The following is a 15000-nucleotide window of genomic DNA, read 5'->3' as shown; positions in this document are numbered from 1 at the left end:
ACACATTATATACCACATTTTTTGATAAACAACTTCCACTCATTGGACAATTGTTTATTTGTTAACAATTACAATTTTCTGCAGTTTTTTCATTTAGGATTTCTTTTTTGTTTAACAAAGCATTATTGTGACCTTTAATAATTCTTTCCACATTTTTTTGCAACTGCAGCTAACTTTAATTGTATTTCAATTAAATTTTTTGTAATTTATTAGAGGGCGGGAAATTAATTGAAAATAAAAATGGCAGTACATTTATTCAATTTGACATTAATGATTTTTACCCCTCAATAACTGCAGATATTTTAGATAAAACAATTGAATTTGCAAAAGCCACACAGTTATTCCTGAAGAAACAATCTGTAAAATAAAATATTGTATAAAAACTTTACTTTATTTTAATAAAGAAACATTTGTGATTTTAAATATAATAGTCATTAATTAATAGAACATGATGTACAAAATCAAAGCTTAAAGTGAAATTTTAGTTTGATAAATTTTTTATGCTAAATATTTATTTATAAGATATTTATAAATATTACACTAGATATTTATAAATATTATGCTAGATAATTAATGTTTTAACATTTAAGTTTTGAATTTTCATTAAAGTGTTGCAAGTTTTGATATTTTATTACATGGACTTATATGCAAATTTTTATGCAAATATTTATTTTATTACATGGACTTTTATGCAATTCAAAGTAAAAGTTCTAGTTAAGCAAAGTTTTTTGTCAAATGAACCCTCAAAAAACTATAAGAGTTAGCGAATGATTAAACTTAACCAGGGTACAATTAAGCATGTAATTTGATAAAGTTTAACTAGAATTTAAAAAACATGCTAGATTTAGCTATCAAATAGAAGAAATAAATCATTTTTAATTTGAACTTATGCAGCAGCATAAATTAAAATTGAAGTAGGCCACACAGTACACATGCGTGGATCGCGTACTTTATTACAAATATAACTTCTTTATTTAATAATATGCAAACTCTACTGTTTAAACATTTTTGACATGAGAAAAAACAATTATAATAAAAATATTTTCTTTAAAATCAACTTATAATTTTCTCCCTTTGCAATTTCTTTTGTCCTTCAGACGAGTGCGACTTTTTACTGTTGTAACAAAACTAGCGAGCGCTATTTGTTGTGCCAGGAAGGTCATTTACGGGCATGTTTCACATGCGTGGAGTGATTGCTCTCGCTTCATCACAAGGCCTGATATATAAATATATATATATATAAATACATATATATATATATATATATATATATATATATATATATATATATATATATATATATATATATATATATATATATATATATATATATATATATATATATATATATATGGCCATTCCACAGCAGAAAATGAAAAAGTAGTCAAATTTTATTCTATTTTTTGTCAACTTTTAGCAAATAATTATTGATTTAGACACATTAAAGTTTATTTAAAATATGCCTTTAGTACTAAAATTAATTTAATCAAGTCATTTTTATGCTTCTGAAAGTTACGGCTTTTCTCATTGTTGTATGATCAAAAAAGTTATCATTGTAAAATGTTATTTTAACCATGAATTTATTAGCATAAACCACATTAATTTAGCATGAAAATGGAGCTAACATGTTCAAATTGTTGTTGGTCAAATTTAATACTTAATAAAATATATATATTTTGAGAAAATAACGAAAGAACTTAAGCAATCTTCATGTAACATAAGTTAACAAAAACATGATAAAATTTTGTTTTTTCTAAAATTCAGTTAAAAAACCTTAGTTTTTTAATGATATATGTTTATTAAATGTTACATTTTTACATTTAAAGTTTTGAATAATGATGCTTAGTTAAAGCACATTTTTATTTTTAATTTGTGTAACGTAAGTTAAAACTACATGAATATACTAAAGGTCTGGCGCTTTTTCGTTAAAACGAATTACATCATTAATTAATTCTTATTTCGTTGCATTGGTTTGACAAGGTTAGAACTCAAATTCTAAAAATTAATTAATTATGTAATTCGTTAAAACGAATTACATAATTAATTCTTATTTTGTTGCGTTGGTTTGACAAGGTTAGAACTGAAATATTGCTTATATATACTTATTTGGTTGTATATACTTATTTGGTTGACATATAAATAAACATAAATAAATAAAAGTAAGAATTATAAAAAAAATTTTATTTAGACATTCAAAAAAAAAGAAAAAAAAAGATTTATTTGCTATTCTCCTGATATAAAAAAATCAGTTAGAACCTTTTTTGCATTTGGTTGCATTTTACATTATATAATTCGACCAAATAAAAATAAGGCAATATGCATAAACTTAAGAAGTGAAAGTAAAAACTTCAACAAACCAAAAATTTTCTTATTTAAATGACTCAAATAAGTATTAATTAAGTTTTAATACTAAAATAATTTTTTAAAGTTGCTCTTGGCCTTGTGGAAAAACTGTTTCGATTTGATAACTTTCATAAATGTTATAAAAAATCACTCGTAAGAGTGCCACCTGTTTTTTAAAATTTCCTTTGTTATTTATTTTTAATGAATGAGTTCAATACTTTTGCAATTTTTTTGTTACATAACTCTAACTTTTAATAATAGATATAAAAAATCCACAATAATAATCTATTGGTAACGTAAGTTAAATATATAGTATCAAAAAAAAAAAACAGTTTATTTTACTTAGTCAGTCACCTCAGATAAATTTTTATATATTTTTAAAATTGGTATAGAATTCTCAACATCTTGTAAAAATTTCTAATACAAACTGCTTTACTGATTCGCATTTGGCAATGTCGACGTAACTGCCAATCTTAAAGTGTTTGATTTCGGCAAAAAATTTCAGACCTCATTTCTATGTATTATGGTAAGATCTTTGTATCAATTTTTTTGCCAACCTGATGCCGTTCTTTAAAAGATTGAAGTCAACAAACTATTGCCGACCTCATTTTTCCTGATGCCAAGGGTTGATATACATACATATATACATACATATATATATATATATATATATATATATATATATATATATATATATATATATAAATAAATTAGTAAAAATACTTATCTATCTTTTATCTTCAACATAATGTTTCACCGTCAGTTGGTTCATTAGGAAGCTTCCTGATGAACCTACTGATGGTGAAACATTATGTTGAAGATAAAAGATAGATAAGTGTTTTTACTAATTTATTATTGCTCTGTTCTTTAAGAACATTGAGCACTCTATTTGTAGAGTACACTGACATAATTTATATATATATATATATATATATATATATATATATATATATATATACTATATATATATATATATATATATATATATATATATATATATATATATATATATATATATATATATATATATATATACACATATATATATATATATATTATTATTGCACTGTTCTTTAAGAACATTGAGCACTCTATTTGTAAAATACACTAACATAATTTACATTAAATATATATATATATATATATATATATATATATATATATATATATATATATATATATATATATATATATATAATATATATGACAATATAATGTATGTGACAGGTCAAAATGTAATGTTGTTGTATTTACATTTAATGTGTACAAAAACATTGTTACATTTATTAATGTATGTGGCAGGAAAAGTTGCTATCACTAAACTCATGTGAAGCAATAAAATTAGCCATACAAGACTCTAATGAATTTTTTAATGTATGTGGCAGGGATATACTGCAGTCAATAAACTTAAGTAAAGCAATACAATCAACCACACAAAATATTTAATGTATCGTGTATGTGATAATTTAATGTGGCAAAAAAAGTTATTCAAATCCAGTGCATTAAAATAAACATAAAAATATTCAAATTAAATTTTTTTTTTTTAAATCTCACATGAAATGTGACTAAAAAAATTAATAAAAAAAATTATTAAAAAATTAATAAAAAAAGCAAAATAAAAAATTACTTTTTCCATATTCAGCTGCTGAGCTTCCATAAGTTTTCTTTCAAGTACTGTTAGCCTTGATGTCATCAACACCATCAATTCATGATCTAATACTAAACATAAGTTAATTAGGAAAAATTAAAATACATTTACAAATAATTTTAAATGTATTTTACAAAACAGAGTGCTCAATGCTCTTAAAAAAACAGAGTAATAAATTAGAGGAAAATCATATTTTTTTATTTTACACTGTTTCACTGTGTGAATCATCAGAAAAGAATGTTTAAATTAATAATACTTAATTTATAACAAAAATTAAATTACAGTCATTAAGTCATTAATGTCTTAACTACTGTAAATTTACAGTAGTTAAGACATTTATTACTTCCAGTGATTTAATTTATGGCATAAATTGAAGTTTTATTAACTTGATCATTAGTTTCTGATCAGACATTATAGATGAAACAGTGTAAAATAATATGTTATTGTGTCATTATGTTTATTAAGATTTGTAACTTCTGATGATTGCATCACTCTTTCCATTTTTGCAAATCTCTAATGAAATCTCTCACCATTTTCCTCACTGACACCACCCATGTTTTTGGGGAAAGAATCCAGGTGTAAATGCAATATATAAATTTTTATGGAAACATATCCATAAAAATTCATATATTGCATAAAAGTTCTATGTCCATCCAGTTTTGAATTTTTCAATAAGCTTTGCAACTGATTATTTGTAATTAGGGTGCTCATGGGTTGATAATAAAGAATTGATAAGTCTGATTTAATAGGAGTAATTTACTATTACGCTTGAGCTAGATTTCATTTATGCTTAGGACCTCAATGAGATTTCAGTTATGAAATTATAGCTTGAAAAATTGATTTAAAATTACAAAAAATCCCACTTTTTTTTTACTGTTGTAAAAATGTTTATTTAGGAAAATTTTAAAAAACTTCACTTAAAATAAAAAGAGCAACAATGTGCATTAAAATATATTCTTAAAAAAGCAGAAAGCCATTGTCACAAAACCAAGTGTTTGCTCTCACACACGAAAGTTTGAATTACTTTTAAATGTTTTGATTTTTATGTTAGCAAAGTCATGTTTTAAAAAACAGTCCTATTCCCAAAAAATTCCTACAAAACACACTGAGAATAGGAAGGGACACGGAAGTCTTAGAGTTCCATGATATTAATATTTAAGAATAATTTTATAAATATTTATAAAAATAAACTTTTAGTCAGGAGGGGATTTTTATTTATGATAGTAAACATTACAGTTGTGCATGTAATAAAAATAACTTTTTTATAAAATATAAAATTAATATTTAACTATAGTATAGTATAATTGTTATGTGAATATATATATATATATATAAAATTATTTGGTTTAAAATAATTTTGAACCTTATAAATTTTTAAATTAACTAATGCAGTGTTGATTTTGATTTAAAATTTATTTTAAATTTAAAGACATTTAGTGGTGATTCATCATTGTAAAAGACATTATACATCTTCTTCTTGCTCCGACTATTTATTTTAATGTTTGCTATCTTAATTTAAATATTATTATTTGGCAAAGAAAATAATAAAATAAAAAAATTACGATGATAAAAAGTCAATGGAAAACCAAGTTTAGTTAAAATGTTTTAAGAAATAAATAGCATAAGTTTAAATAAGTATAAGCTTTTTAAAATAAGAAAATATATATACTTTTAAACAGCATTTAAATTTTATTAATAGTTTTTTTTTATAATAATATTGTTCATTCCCCCCTTGCAAGCCAAGAAAAACTATTCACATCTTTACACTAAGTTTGATCATTACACAGGTCATAGTAAGTTTCAAATCTATTTATATCGTTTCCGATACACACATGTCCTGCAATTTTAACCTAGTAGATTTCAATCCACGAGTCTTATTAAAAGAAGTTAAGCACCTCACTTAATAAGACCTTTCTTTGATTAAATTATGCTAATTAAGCTCTGATTCGGAAAGTGAGGCTGAAAAATCATTATTGGTACAAAAGCATTCTTCATAGCAATAGATATTGTCTTACTTTGACCTCTAAAAATGTGATTGGCATGCAAAAAAATTGTATACATTTTATGATTTTACAACTAGGAAATGGAAAACCTTGTAATTAAAGTACCTATAAACGACATTTTTTTTTGTCTACAAAATACACATAATTATGTCTTGCAACACACTACTTTGCTTTCATCATCCCATCGAGCTAAGGCTGTGAGAAAAGCACATTAACAATTTAACATTTAATTTTTTGTGAGGCACTGACGATGTATGGTGGCTCAGTTGCCCGTTGGCTCTAAAAAAGGTTATAACTTTAAAATGGTTGATGATACAGAAATTTTTTTATATTTTTGGAATTGGCAGAGAAAATTAATTAATAAACAATAAAAAATTTACAGTGGACAAAAGGTTATGCAAATTCTTGTAACATTGTTTAATTGTTTAATTTATGGAAAACTTGGAGTAGAGTCTAATGCCATACATTAACTCCATACCTTTTGGGTTTTTACAAGTATTGTTTAATTCTTTATCGAGAACTAAAAAATAATATAAAACAAACATTAAAATTTAAAACTTTTTAAAAAACAATTTAGAACTAGAAAATGAAAAAACTTAATTTGAGGTTTGGCAATGGAAATAAGTTTGGTATAAATAAAATATATTAAAAATTATATTTACTTATTTTTTTAACTTATTAAGGACATATTTTAGAGACAAATACAAAATCTTTAAAAAAAATTTATAAATAATAAAACAAAGTCAACAAAAATTAAAAAACCAGCTAAAAGGCAAAATAAATAAACTATTTTCTAAAATACATATATTTTTTATTTAGCTAAAAATAGATACAGGCTTGAGCTTGATTCAAGACAGATCAATAAATTTTAGCCCTAGTGTACCACACTGAAAAAAATTCTTCACCTTTAACATCTGAATGAAATGGTGTACTTCCGAATCTAAATAAAAAAAAAAAAAAAAAAATGAATATTATATATTACAATGATCATCCAGGTCATACTTGAAAAAAGTTTATTTCCGGATTTTTAAGCTTTAAGCTGATGGCTTTTTCAATTTTTTGAAACTTTTTTGTTTTTTGTACGGGAATGAGTTAAAAAGTTAAAAATATTTCTTTTTATTTACAAAAATGTATTTTAATTTGTGTTAATAAAAACTTTTTGAAAATCTGGAAAAACTGAAAGTTGAAAAAAATATGTGAAAAAATAAATCCCTGTATATATTATTTTATTCTTTTTATTTAAATGGTAAGGTCAGGTGTATGCTCTTCATGATCACGCTGCTACTGGTAACATGAAACTCAGTACAATCTGTTCTATGTCCTGTTGCCTTATAGGATTTGCTTTTTAAGCAAAGGCTGAAAGGAGTTTGCTTCCTGTCATCAGTACTATTTAATATCGGTCATGCCTATAATAATATATATATATATATTATTTGATTTTTATGTGTGTCTTTTATATAGTTGGAGGTGCCCTATTTACTGTTTTAGTTCATCTGTAATCTACTTTATATGTATGTTTGTGTTTTATCTAAACTTCTGGCACAGTGTTGACTGACCCGTAAGTTACTTTATGTGTGTCTGTGTTCTGTTTGAACCTCTGGCATGGTGTTCATTTACCGTAAATTGCTTTATGTATGTTTGTGTTCAGTTTTTTCATATTTATATGTATGTTTGTGTTCTGTATGAACCTCAGGCACAATGTTTACTCACCAGTAAGTTACTTTATGTTTGTGTTCTGTTTAAATGTTTAAATCTGTTTTGATGCAGTGTGAGCTCATTAACTAAATAGTTACTCCAACATTAAATCTATGCTCACTTTCTAGTATTTGTTAGATGTAATATTTTTTCTAACGCATTTCCAAAATAACATGCCTAATGTTTTAAGGTGCTGTTTGCAGGAAGTAGATCCTTTAAATTATTCCAGATCAGGTCAGGTCATAATTACATAACCCTGCTAATGGTGTTATGTAACCCTGTACCTGCCCAAGAGTTCTTGGTTGACTAAAGGCAAGAGATGGTGCCTTAATAAAATTAAATCGAACCTCTTCTTCATCTATTAGACTGGTGTAGATTTAAACCTGTATTAAATTGTTTCCTGCCTAGGATGATGAATGCTAAATCTTCTTGACTCTACTCATAGATTTCTTAGGTTCACTGGTAGTAAGGTTTCCTGAACTCTGTGGTAGCTCTCAGAAAGGCTGATTCCATCGACAGCTTCAAAATATCTGAGTATTAACAGTGTGTCACATTGAGCATGGATAAAGTCCCTGTTAATGCTTTTGGTGCACCTTGTTGAGGCCACATAAGGAGCATTATATTATAACTTAATTAACGGAACTGAGGCAATTGCATAGCTCATTGCTTAGGAGGCTGTGCTCTATCTATGAATTAGTCAAGTTCTCTTTAAACTTAAATCATGCCAAAAGTAACCCAAAATATTAAACATAAAAAACCATTCTAACTGCACAAAACATAAAAAGCCATACTAACTGCAAAAATTATCCCCCTTCACTTAACTGTTTTAATATATCTTTTACAAAAATTCGTGGTCTGCAAAGCAACCCTCCATCAGTTGAACCTTACCTCTTGCAAAAGTTATCGGACCTGCTTGCCTTTAATGAGGCCAATTTAAATTCTACTATTCCTTTTTCAGATCTCAGTGTTGATGGGTACCATTATTTGATTCACAAAGACTTCAATTCTGCCAATAGTTTCATGCATGGCTTGGGGTATACATACGCATCAATTTACCTATTTGTTGTAAAATCACATTCAAATCTTTTGACCGTTCTTTAATATGCTTCTACTTAGCACCTCTTCACTCTATCACCTATCTCATTGTTCTTTATCGCTCTCCTTGTTCCCAAGACTGCACTCTTTTAGATGTAACTTCTGATCAAATTGACCATGCTCTCTCTCTTTACAATTCTGCCAATAATGTTGTTATTGGTGACTTTAAAGCACACAGAATGGCTTGGCTCCATCGCTACTGGCACTGCTGGCTCTAAAGCCTATAACTTCTGCATTTCTCAATCTCTTACTCAGATAGTTGACTTTGTGACTCGTTTTCCTGAAAACTCTAACAATTTACCTTCATACCTTGATTTATGGCTTGTCTCTGATCCTAGCTTGTGGTCAATTTCTCCTTTAGGTGGTTCTCACCATGCAATGATCTCTTTATATCTTTAATCTCATACTTCCTTTTCAGACTCACCCTATCATCGCACTACTATCCTAAAGCTGACTGGGATTTTTTCATGATTTTTTTTGTGATGGTCCTTAAGTTGATATCTTTTCTCTCTCAGCAGATAAATGCGCCTCTTGCATAACCTCCTGGATCCAGGCAGGAAAGGATCTTGTCAGTTCCGAGTCAAACCTTTTTCTACACCATGGTTTTCACCTTCTTGTGCAACTGCTATATTTAATCATAATCATTTTCTTCAAAAAAACAACTTTCTAGAGAACAAACAGCTATTTATTATTGCAAGAAATTGATGTAAAAATGTGCTGTCTGATGCGAAGCTCCATTATTCTCAGTTCACTAAATCTTGTATCTTCTCTTAGAAGTTAGGCGGTAGAAACTTTTGAAAAATCTTCAACAGCGTTGTTAACAAGGGTACGTCTAACATTCCATTTCTCATTTATGATCTTATTACCTCTTTCAAAGATAAGGCAGAATTATTTGCAAAGAGCTTTTCTTCTAGTTCAATTTAATAAATGCTTGACTGAGTCTTGTTTTCCTGCCTGCTGGAAAATGGCATCTGTTGTATAATAAAATTCTCACATTCTATCTTGAGTCAAATAACTTACTGTCGGACAATCAATACATTTTTTGATCCTCTTGGTCTATGGCTGATTTGCTAACTGCTGTGACTGAAAGATTTTATTGTGAATTAGATGGAGGCAGAGAGGATAGAGCTATTGCTCTTGACATATCTAAAGCTTTTGAAATATTTAGGCATGCGAGTCTTTGGGCTGGTTCCTCTAATGATGCTCTTTCTCTTTTAGACAAGGTTCCAAAAACCCATTGTAAATGTACTTGGACCGCTCTTTTTGCAAAGCTTGAGCCTTTTTCCCCATTATCGTAAAGTTGCACTTTTTTCTCTTTTCTACATATATTAGCATGGTTGCTGCTCAAAGGAGCTATCATCTCCATCATATCTATCTCCATCATCTCTAGTTCCTTCAACTAAAACTCATTGTTGCTTGAGCCGTGATTCAACAAAGTCTTATTCTTTCACTGTATCTGTCCCTGCATGCTCTAAAAATATTTATTCTAGTTTTTTTCCTTGCACTTCACATCTTTGGAACTCTTTCCCATCTTATACAACCTACAACTTTTCAAGTCTTCAGTCAACCGTTTTCTTGCCCTATAATTCTATTCTTTTTTTCTAGAAACTCCCAACTTAATAGTGGTTGTTTGCAGCTTTGTCAACAATGAATCAGAATAAACTAAATTTCTTTTGTATTTTTATTAACATAAATGTTTGAATAGATTGGGAGCTTAATGTGAATTTAATAACTTTGCTTTTCTTTTTAGATTAATCACATGAGGTATAAAATTATTGTAACATGATATAATTATAAGACTAGTTATTATTTTTCTTTCTTTAAAATAATATTTCTGTTTAAAATGCACTTTTAAAATTTTTGATTCAAATTTTAACATTTTTTAGTATATAAAAAAGGCATTAAAAAGTGATTAATAAAAAAATGATTAAGATTCTTCCATAAAATGATGTTTATCTTTTTCTAAAACTTAATTTCTAATTATAACTTTTATACACACACAAGATTAGAGATTAAACCTGTATTAGAAATTAAATTAAAAAAATATTAAAACAAAAAAAAAACTTTATTTACCCCGATTTTAGAGAAAGTCTTCTTCCTTTTCTGAGGGTACTCAATGGTGAGCTCATCATTAACTAATTGCTCAACACTTCAATTTCATTTAAACATAACGATTCAACAAGATGTTTTGTTCAACAAGATACCTCATCTCTTTGATTCATAAACATTTTTATCACAACTTATAAACTTCATAAACATAAAAAAATCAAAATCAAAAATCTTATTTAATATCAATATCATATTAAAAAGTTAAACAAAATAACTTGCTACAAGCTGAATTAAATAGAATCATATATTACAACAAAAATTTTATTTATCTAGTTTTATTCCTTAAACATCATTTGAAATTCTTACTTTGTGATTTCTTGACTCATCATTTACACTTTTTTTTAAAGATTTTTGTCAACTGTTTTCCATCTCAATTAATTTTGTGTAATTGATTTTAGAATTTTAAAACTATTGAATTGTGATTAAAATGCGAGCTTCAGACTTTAAGTTTTGCAGTCAGTTACTGTCAGGTTTAATTACATTCAAGGAAGAATTTATGTGGGATGATTTATCTATAAATATCTATAAAATTTCTTTTTTTAAAGATGCAATGACCTATTTAAATTTTTATCATTTAGCAAAATTGACAATCTTCCACCATACGTCTACCACCACCCTGTCTACCACAACCAAATAATAGTAATTACTGTTCCTATAAAGTAATAAATTGTTATTTTTAATATTTAGTTATCAATACAACAATTAAACATTTAGTTGACAGTATAAAAATTAAAAGACAATTAGTTATTTAATTAAGTAATGTATGACAATTATTGTACTAAGTGTGACAATTATTGACAATTTTAAAACCCTTTTCTTAAATTTCTGAAAAAATCCCCTATTAAATTCAGTCAGAATCAATTTTTTTCCAGATTTTTTAAACTATTCTTTTAAACTATTTAAAACTACTTCAAAGACTTTTTAACATTGACTTTTGAACAGTTTAATATTATAAATAGTTTTTAATTATCAATAGTTTTTTAATTAATAATTAATTTTTTTAAAAATTAATTACTAAATTATTTTGGAACTATTAACTAATAAATTATTTCAGAAAATAAAAAAATAAAAAAACTCATTTTGCTATTGAAAAAAACAATAAGATGAAAGGATAAGATAAACAACATACCTACTTTGAACCACTTTATGGGTCCTATAACCTATGCTATGAACTGCATTATCAGTTTTCACTGTTGATATAAACAAATGATTTTTTTCAAAAGTGCTAAATTATTTAATGTCGTCTCTAACTGTAAAGCACAATTAAAACCCATTTCCTAAACTCAACTTTAAGTCTGCTTCAGTAGTATTGCAAGTGGTATGGTAACTCAAGTTAAGTCTGTTTCAGTGGTTTTATTTATACAAATATCCATAAATGTTGTTTTTAAGGTTTATTGTGTTTGTACTTTTAACATTTATTTAATTTCAAAACAAACAAACAAACAAACAAAATAACTCTTAAAAAAAAAAAAAAAAAATCCAACTAATTCTGCTGAGAAAACAAATACTTAAACATTTGCAATAAGTTTTGATTGAATAGGGAAATTTCAATCACATATTATGTGTCACAACCACTGTTTAACAAAAGATGTTTTATAAAAGAACTTGAATAACTAAAAATATTTTTCAACAACTGCTACAAAGAAAGCATGTAGTTAAACATGTAGTAACTAAACAAAGCTATCTTTATAACACGTTTAATTACAACATGGAAAACAAATAATGTTGATAAGCCCTATATACTATGTCATAAAGCCAATAAAAACCTAGATCATTAAGCCAATAAAAACAAGTCAATAAAAACAATTATAGCATGATATTAAAAAAACAATGAAAAATTTCTTTTCAGATCAAATAAAGCTTAATGCATAATCTAAAATTACTAAAGACTACTAGATATTTCTGGGGAAACGTTAATGGAAAAGGTTTGAGATTTTCTCTGAATTTGCATGACAAGATTTGCTCCCCGGCACACTTCATTATAAACATCTCTAGAAGACTTGACAGGTTTTCCATTAATTGATAAAATGACATCGCCAACTAACAAACCACTCCTAAAACAAAAAAATTAAATTAAACACAAAACAATAACAGCAGTAACTAAACAATAACAAAGCAATCAAACTAAGTAAACAAGCAATTAGTACTTAATTCATTAAAATATAATTTTATAAAGTGAATTTGACTTGTATAGTAAGAATCTTATTCTTCTATACATAATTATATGGGGCTTGAGAAACAACTGTAAAAACTCATAAATAAGGTGTAGTAATGAGATGCAGGGTGAAATCATTATGTTTATACTTATTAAGCTCATGATCATCTTGCAAAAGTCTTAATTTTAAATTGACATTAATCTGTAGATATTGGAATCATTTTTTTTTTTGCAATACCAAACTTTGTAATATATCTACACTTTGTTTAATCTAGCTGAAACCTTACTCATATTTCTAACATTATAAATATGAGTAATGTATTTATTAGAAAAAGATAACATTGGAACTGTCATACATTTTTCAACAATCTAATTTTTGCATTCAGGTGATTTCAGCATAATTTGCATTTGAAAAATTTTATAGCATTCTACTATTTATTCTTTTTCTTAACATAAACTTGTATTATAACAATAAATCCAAGAAAATGCAAAAACTTTTAAAAATTCAAAATGCAAAAATTCAACTACTTTAAACATAAAAAAAATATTTAAACACAATATAATAAAAATAAAGAAAATAATAAATCACATTTTTTATATCAAATTTTAAATAATAAAACAAATATTTATAATCAAATTTTAAATAATAAATCATAGAAAATTATCTATTGGAGTTAAAAATTAAATCAAAACAAAAAGTCTGCCTAAGAACCATTTAGCTGAGTATTAGTGTTTTACTAGGGTGGGGCAAATCTGAAAGTTTTTCTAAAACGAGCTGTTTCTACAACAAAATGTGGCGCTGAATTCAAATCTGGAAGAATTTTTAGATGTGATCGGAATTTCAGGCGCATTGAAAAAAGGAGAAGAAAAAAGGACAAGGTAATTTTACCTTGACAGTGTAAGTTTAGTGTAACTTCATAGTGTACTTCTACACTTGTAAAGAATACAGATACCAGCAAACCATTTAATGTCGTGTATGTTGAACATCCACTTACAGACAACATGATTAAAGATGGAACCCCATTTGTTGAAATACTTGACTTTAAAAGAACTTATGATCCCTTGATAAAACCAGTAACTGGAATTAGTGAGTTCAGAGAAGCAAAATTTGAACGAGCCAAGGTACCACTTAACAAATTTCAATGACAGGAAAATGTTCTGATGTCATAAAAACTTTAAAATATGATCAAAAACTTTCAACTCTCATTTCAATCAAACCTAATAGAGCATACGTAAAGCTTGTCAAAACAGCCAAATTTCATAATATTTGTGAACTTTTCACATGTCAAACTTCCAGAAGGAGTTACTTTTTATAGTAATATTCATGGCATAGATATAGATGGAGACACGAGTGACATTGAAGACAGAATAGACTTATTTCTTTATAGTAATAATATATGATGAAAAGTTACAGTAGTTCAGTGTTTCTTTTTGGGGCACAAAGTACCTAGTCTAGTCTAGTAATAGGACAAGAAGTACTAAAGCCCTAAATATAAATTACACATATCTTTTAAAAGATGAGGGTTTAAGATTTTAAAATAAGCAGGTTTACTCATTATAATAATGTAAAGATATAGCGGTTATTAGAAATGTATCAGGATGTCTTGCCTGATTTTAAAGTTAGTTTGAATATTCAAACTCCTTTATCTCAAAATGAGTATTTTGTGACTTAAGTACTTTTAGCACTAAGGTCTTCAATTATAACATCAATAAAATATTTATAATATCTGGATTTTCTATTGTTCAGTTATTAACACGGTAAAAATACTTTTCAATACAAAAAAGTGTTTTAACAATTAAGCATCACATGATAAAAAAAATCTATTTATTTATCTACACTCTCAAAAATTACCCTTTAATTTTTCTAGATTCTCCTGAACACTTGACTACAGTTTGAAATCTATCATTTTTATATTTTTTAGCTCTTTTTATAATGCAATCATAAAAATATA

At 26.4% G+C, this 15000-nt stretch overlaps 2 protein-coding genes across 6 annotated transcripts in view; both read right to left on the bottom strand.

The window, feature by feature from the left end:
• LOC100203339 (UBX domain-containing protein 11) overlaps positions 1 to 12322 on the bottom strand; it is a 39062-nt gene extending 26740 nt beyond the window's left edge. The window contains exons 1-6 of one of the 5 annotated variants that reach the window (XM_065794036.1): positions 12023 to 12322; positions 11200 to 11545; positions 10858 to 11031; positions 6900 to 6934; positions 6473 to 6514; positions 3971 to 4062 (exon numbers count right to left, since the gene is read on the bottom strand). In XM_065794036.1, coding sequence (XP_065650108.1) covers positions 3971 to 4062; positions 6473 to 6514; positions 6900 to 6934; positions 10858 to 10916 — 228 coding nt within the window. In that variant the 5' untranslated portion in view covers positions 10917 to 11031; positions 11200 to 11545; positions 12023 to 12322. Of the gene's footprint in view, positions 1 to 3970; positions 4063 to 6472; positions 6515 to 6899; positions 6935 to 10857; positions 11071 to 11199; positions 11668 to 12022 lie in introns of those variants that run through there. The other 4 variants (XM_065794037.1, XM_065794039.1, XM_065794035.1 and 1 more) reach the window with 4 other exon arrangements.
• Positions 12323 to 12690: 368 nt separating this feature from the next.
• LOC101239153 (serine protease HTRA2, mitochondrial) overlaps positions 12691 to 15000 on the bottom strand; it is a 31016-nt gene continuing 28706 nt past the window's right edge. Inside the window, exon 7 of the mRNA XM_065794040.1 lies at positions 12691 to 12947. Coding sequence (XP_065650112.1) covers positions 12776 to 12947 — 172 coding nt within the window. The 3' untranslated portion in view covers positions 12691 to 12775. The remainder of the gene's footprint in view (positions 12948 to 15000) is intronic.

The sequence above is a fragment of the Hydra vulgaris genome, chromosome 03 (genome assembly GCF_038396675.1).
Source record: "Hydra vulgaris chromosome 03, alternate assembly HydraT2T_AEP".
In the NCBI taxonomy this organism is placed as follows: Eukaryota; Metazoa; Cnidaria; class Hydrozoa; order Anthoathecata; family Hydridae; genus Hydra; species Hydra vulgaris.
The sequence above is the reverse complement of the archived record's forward strand: the minus strand, read 5'-3'. Positions and strand labels throughout refer to the sequence as shown.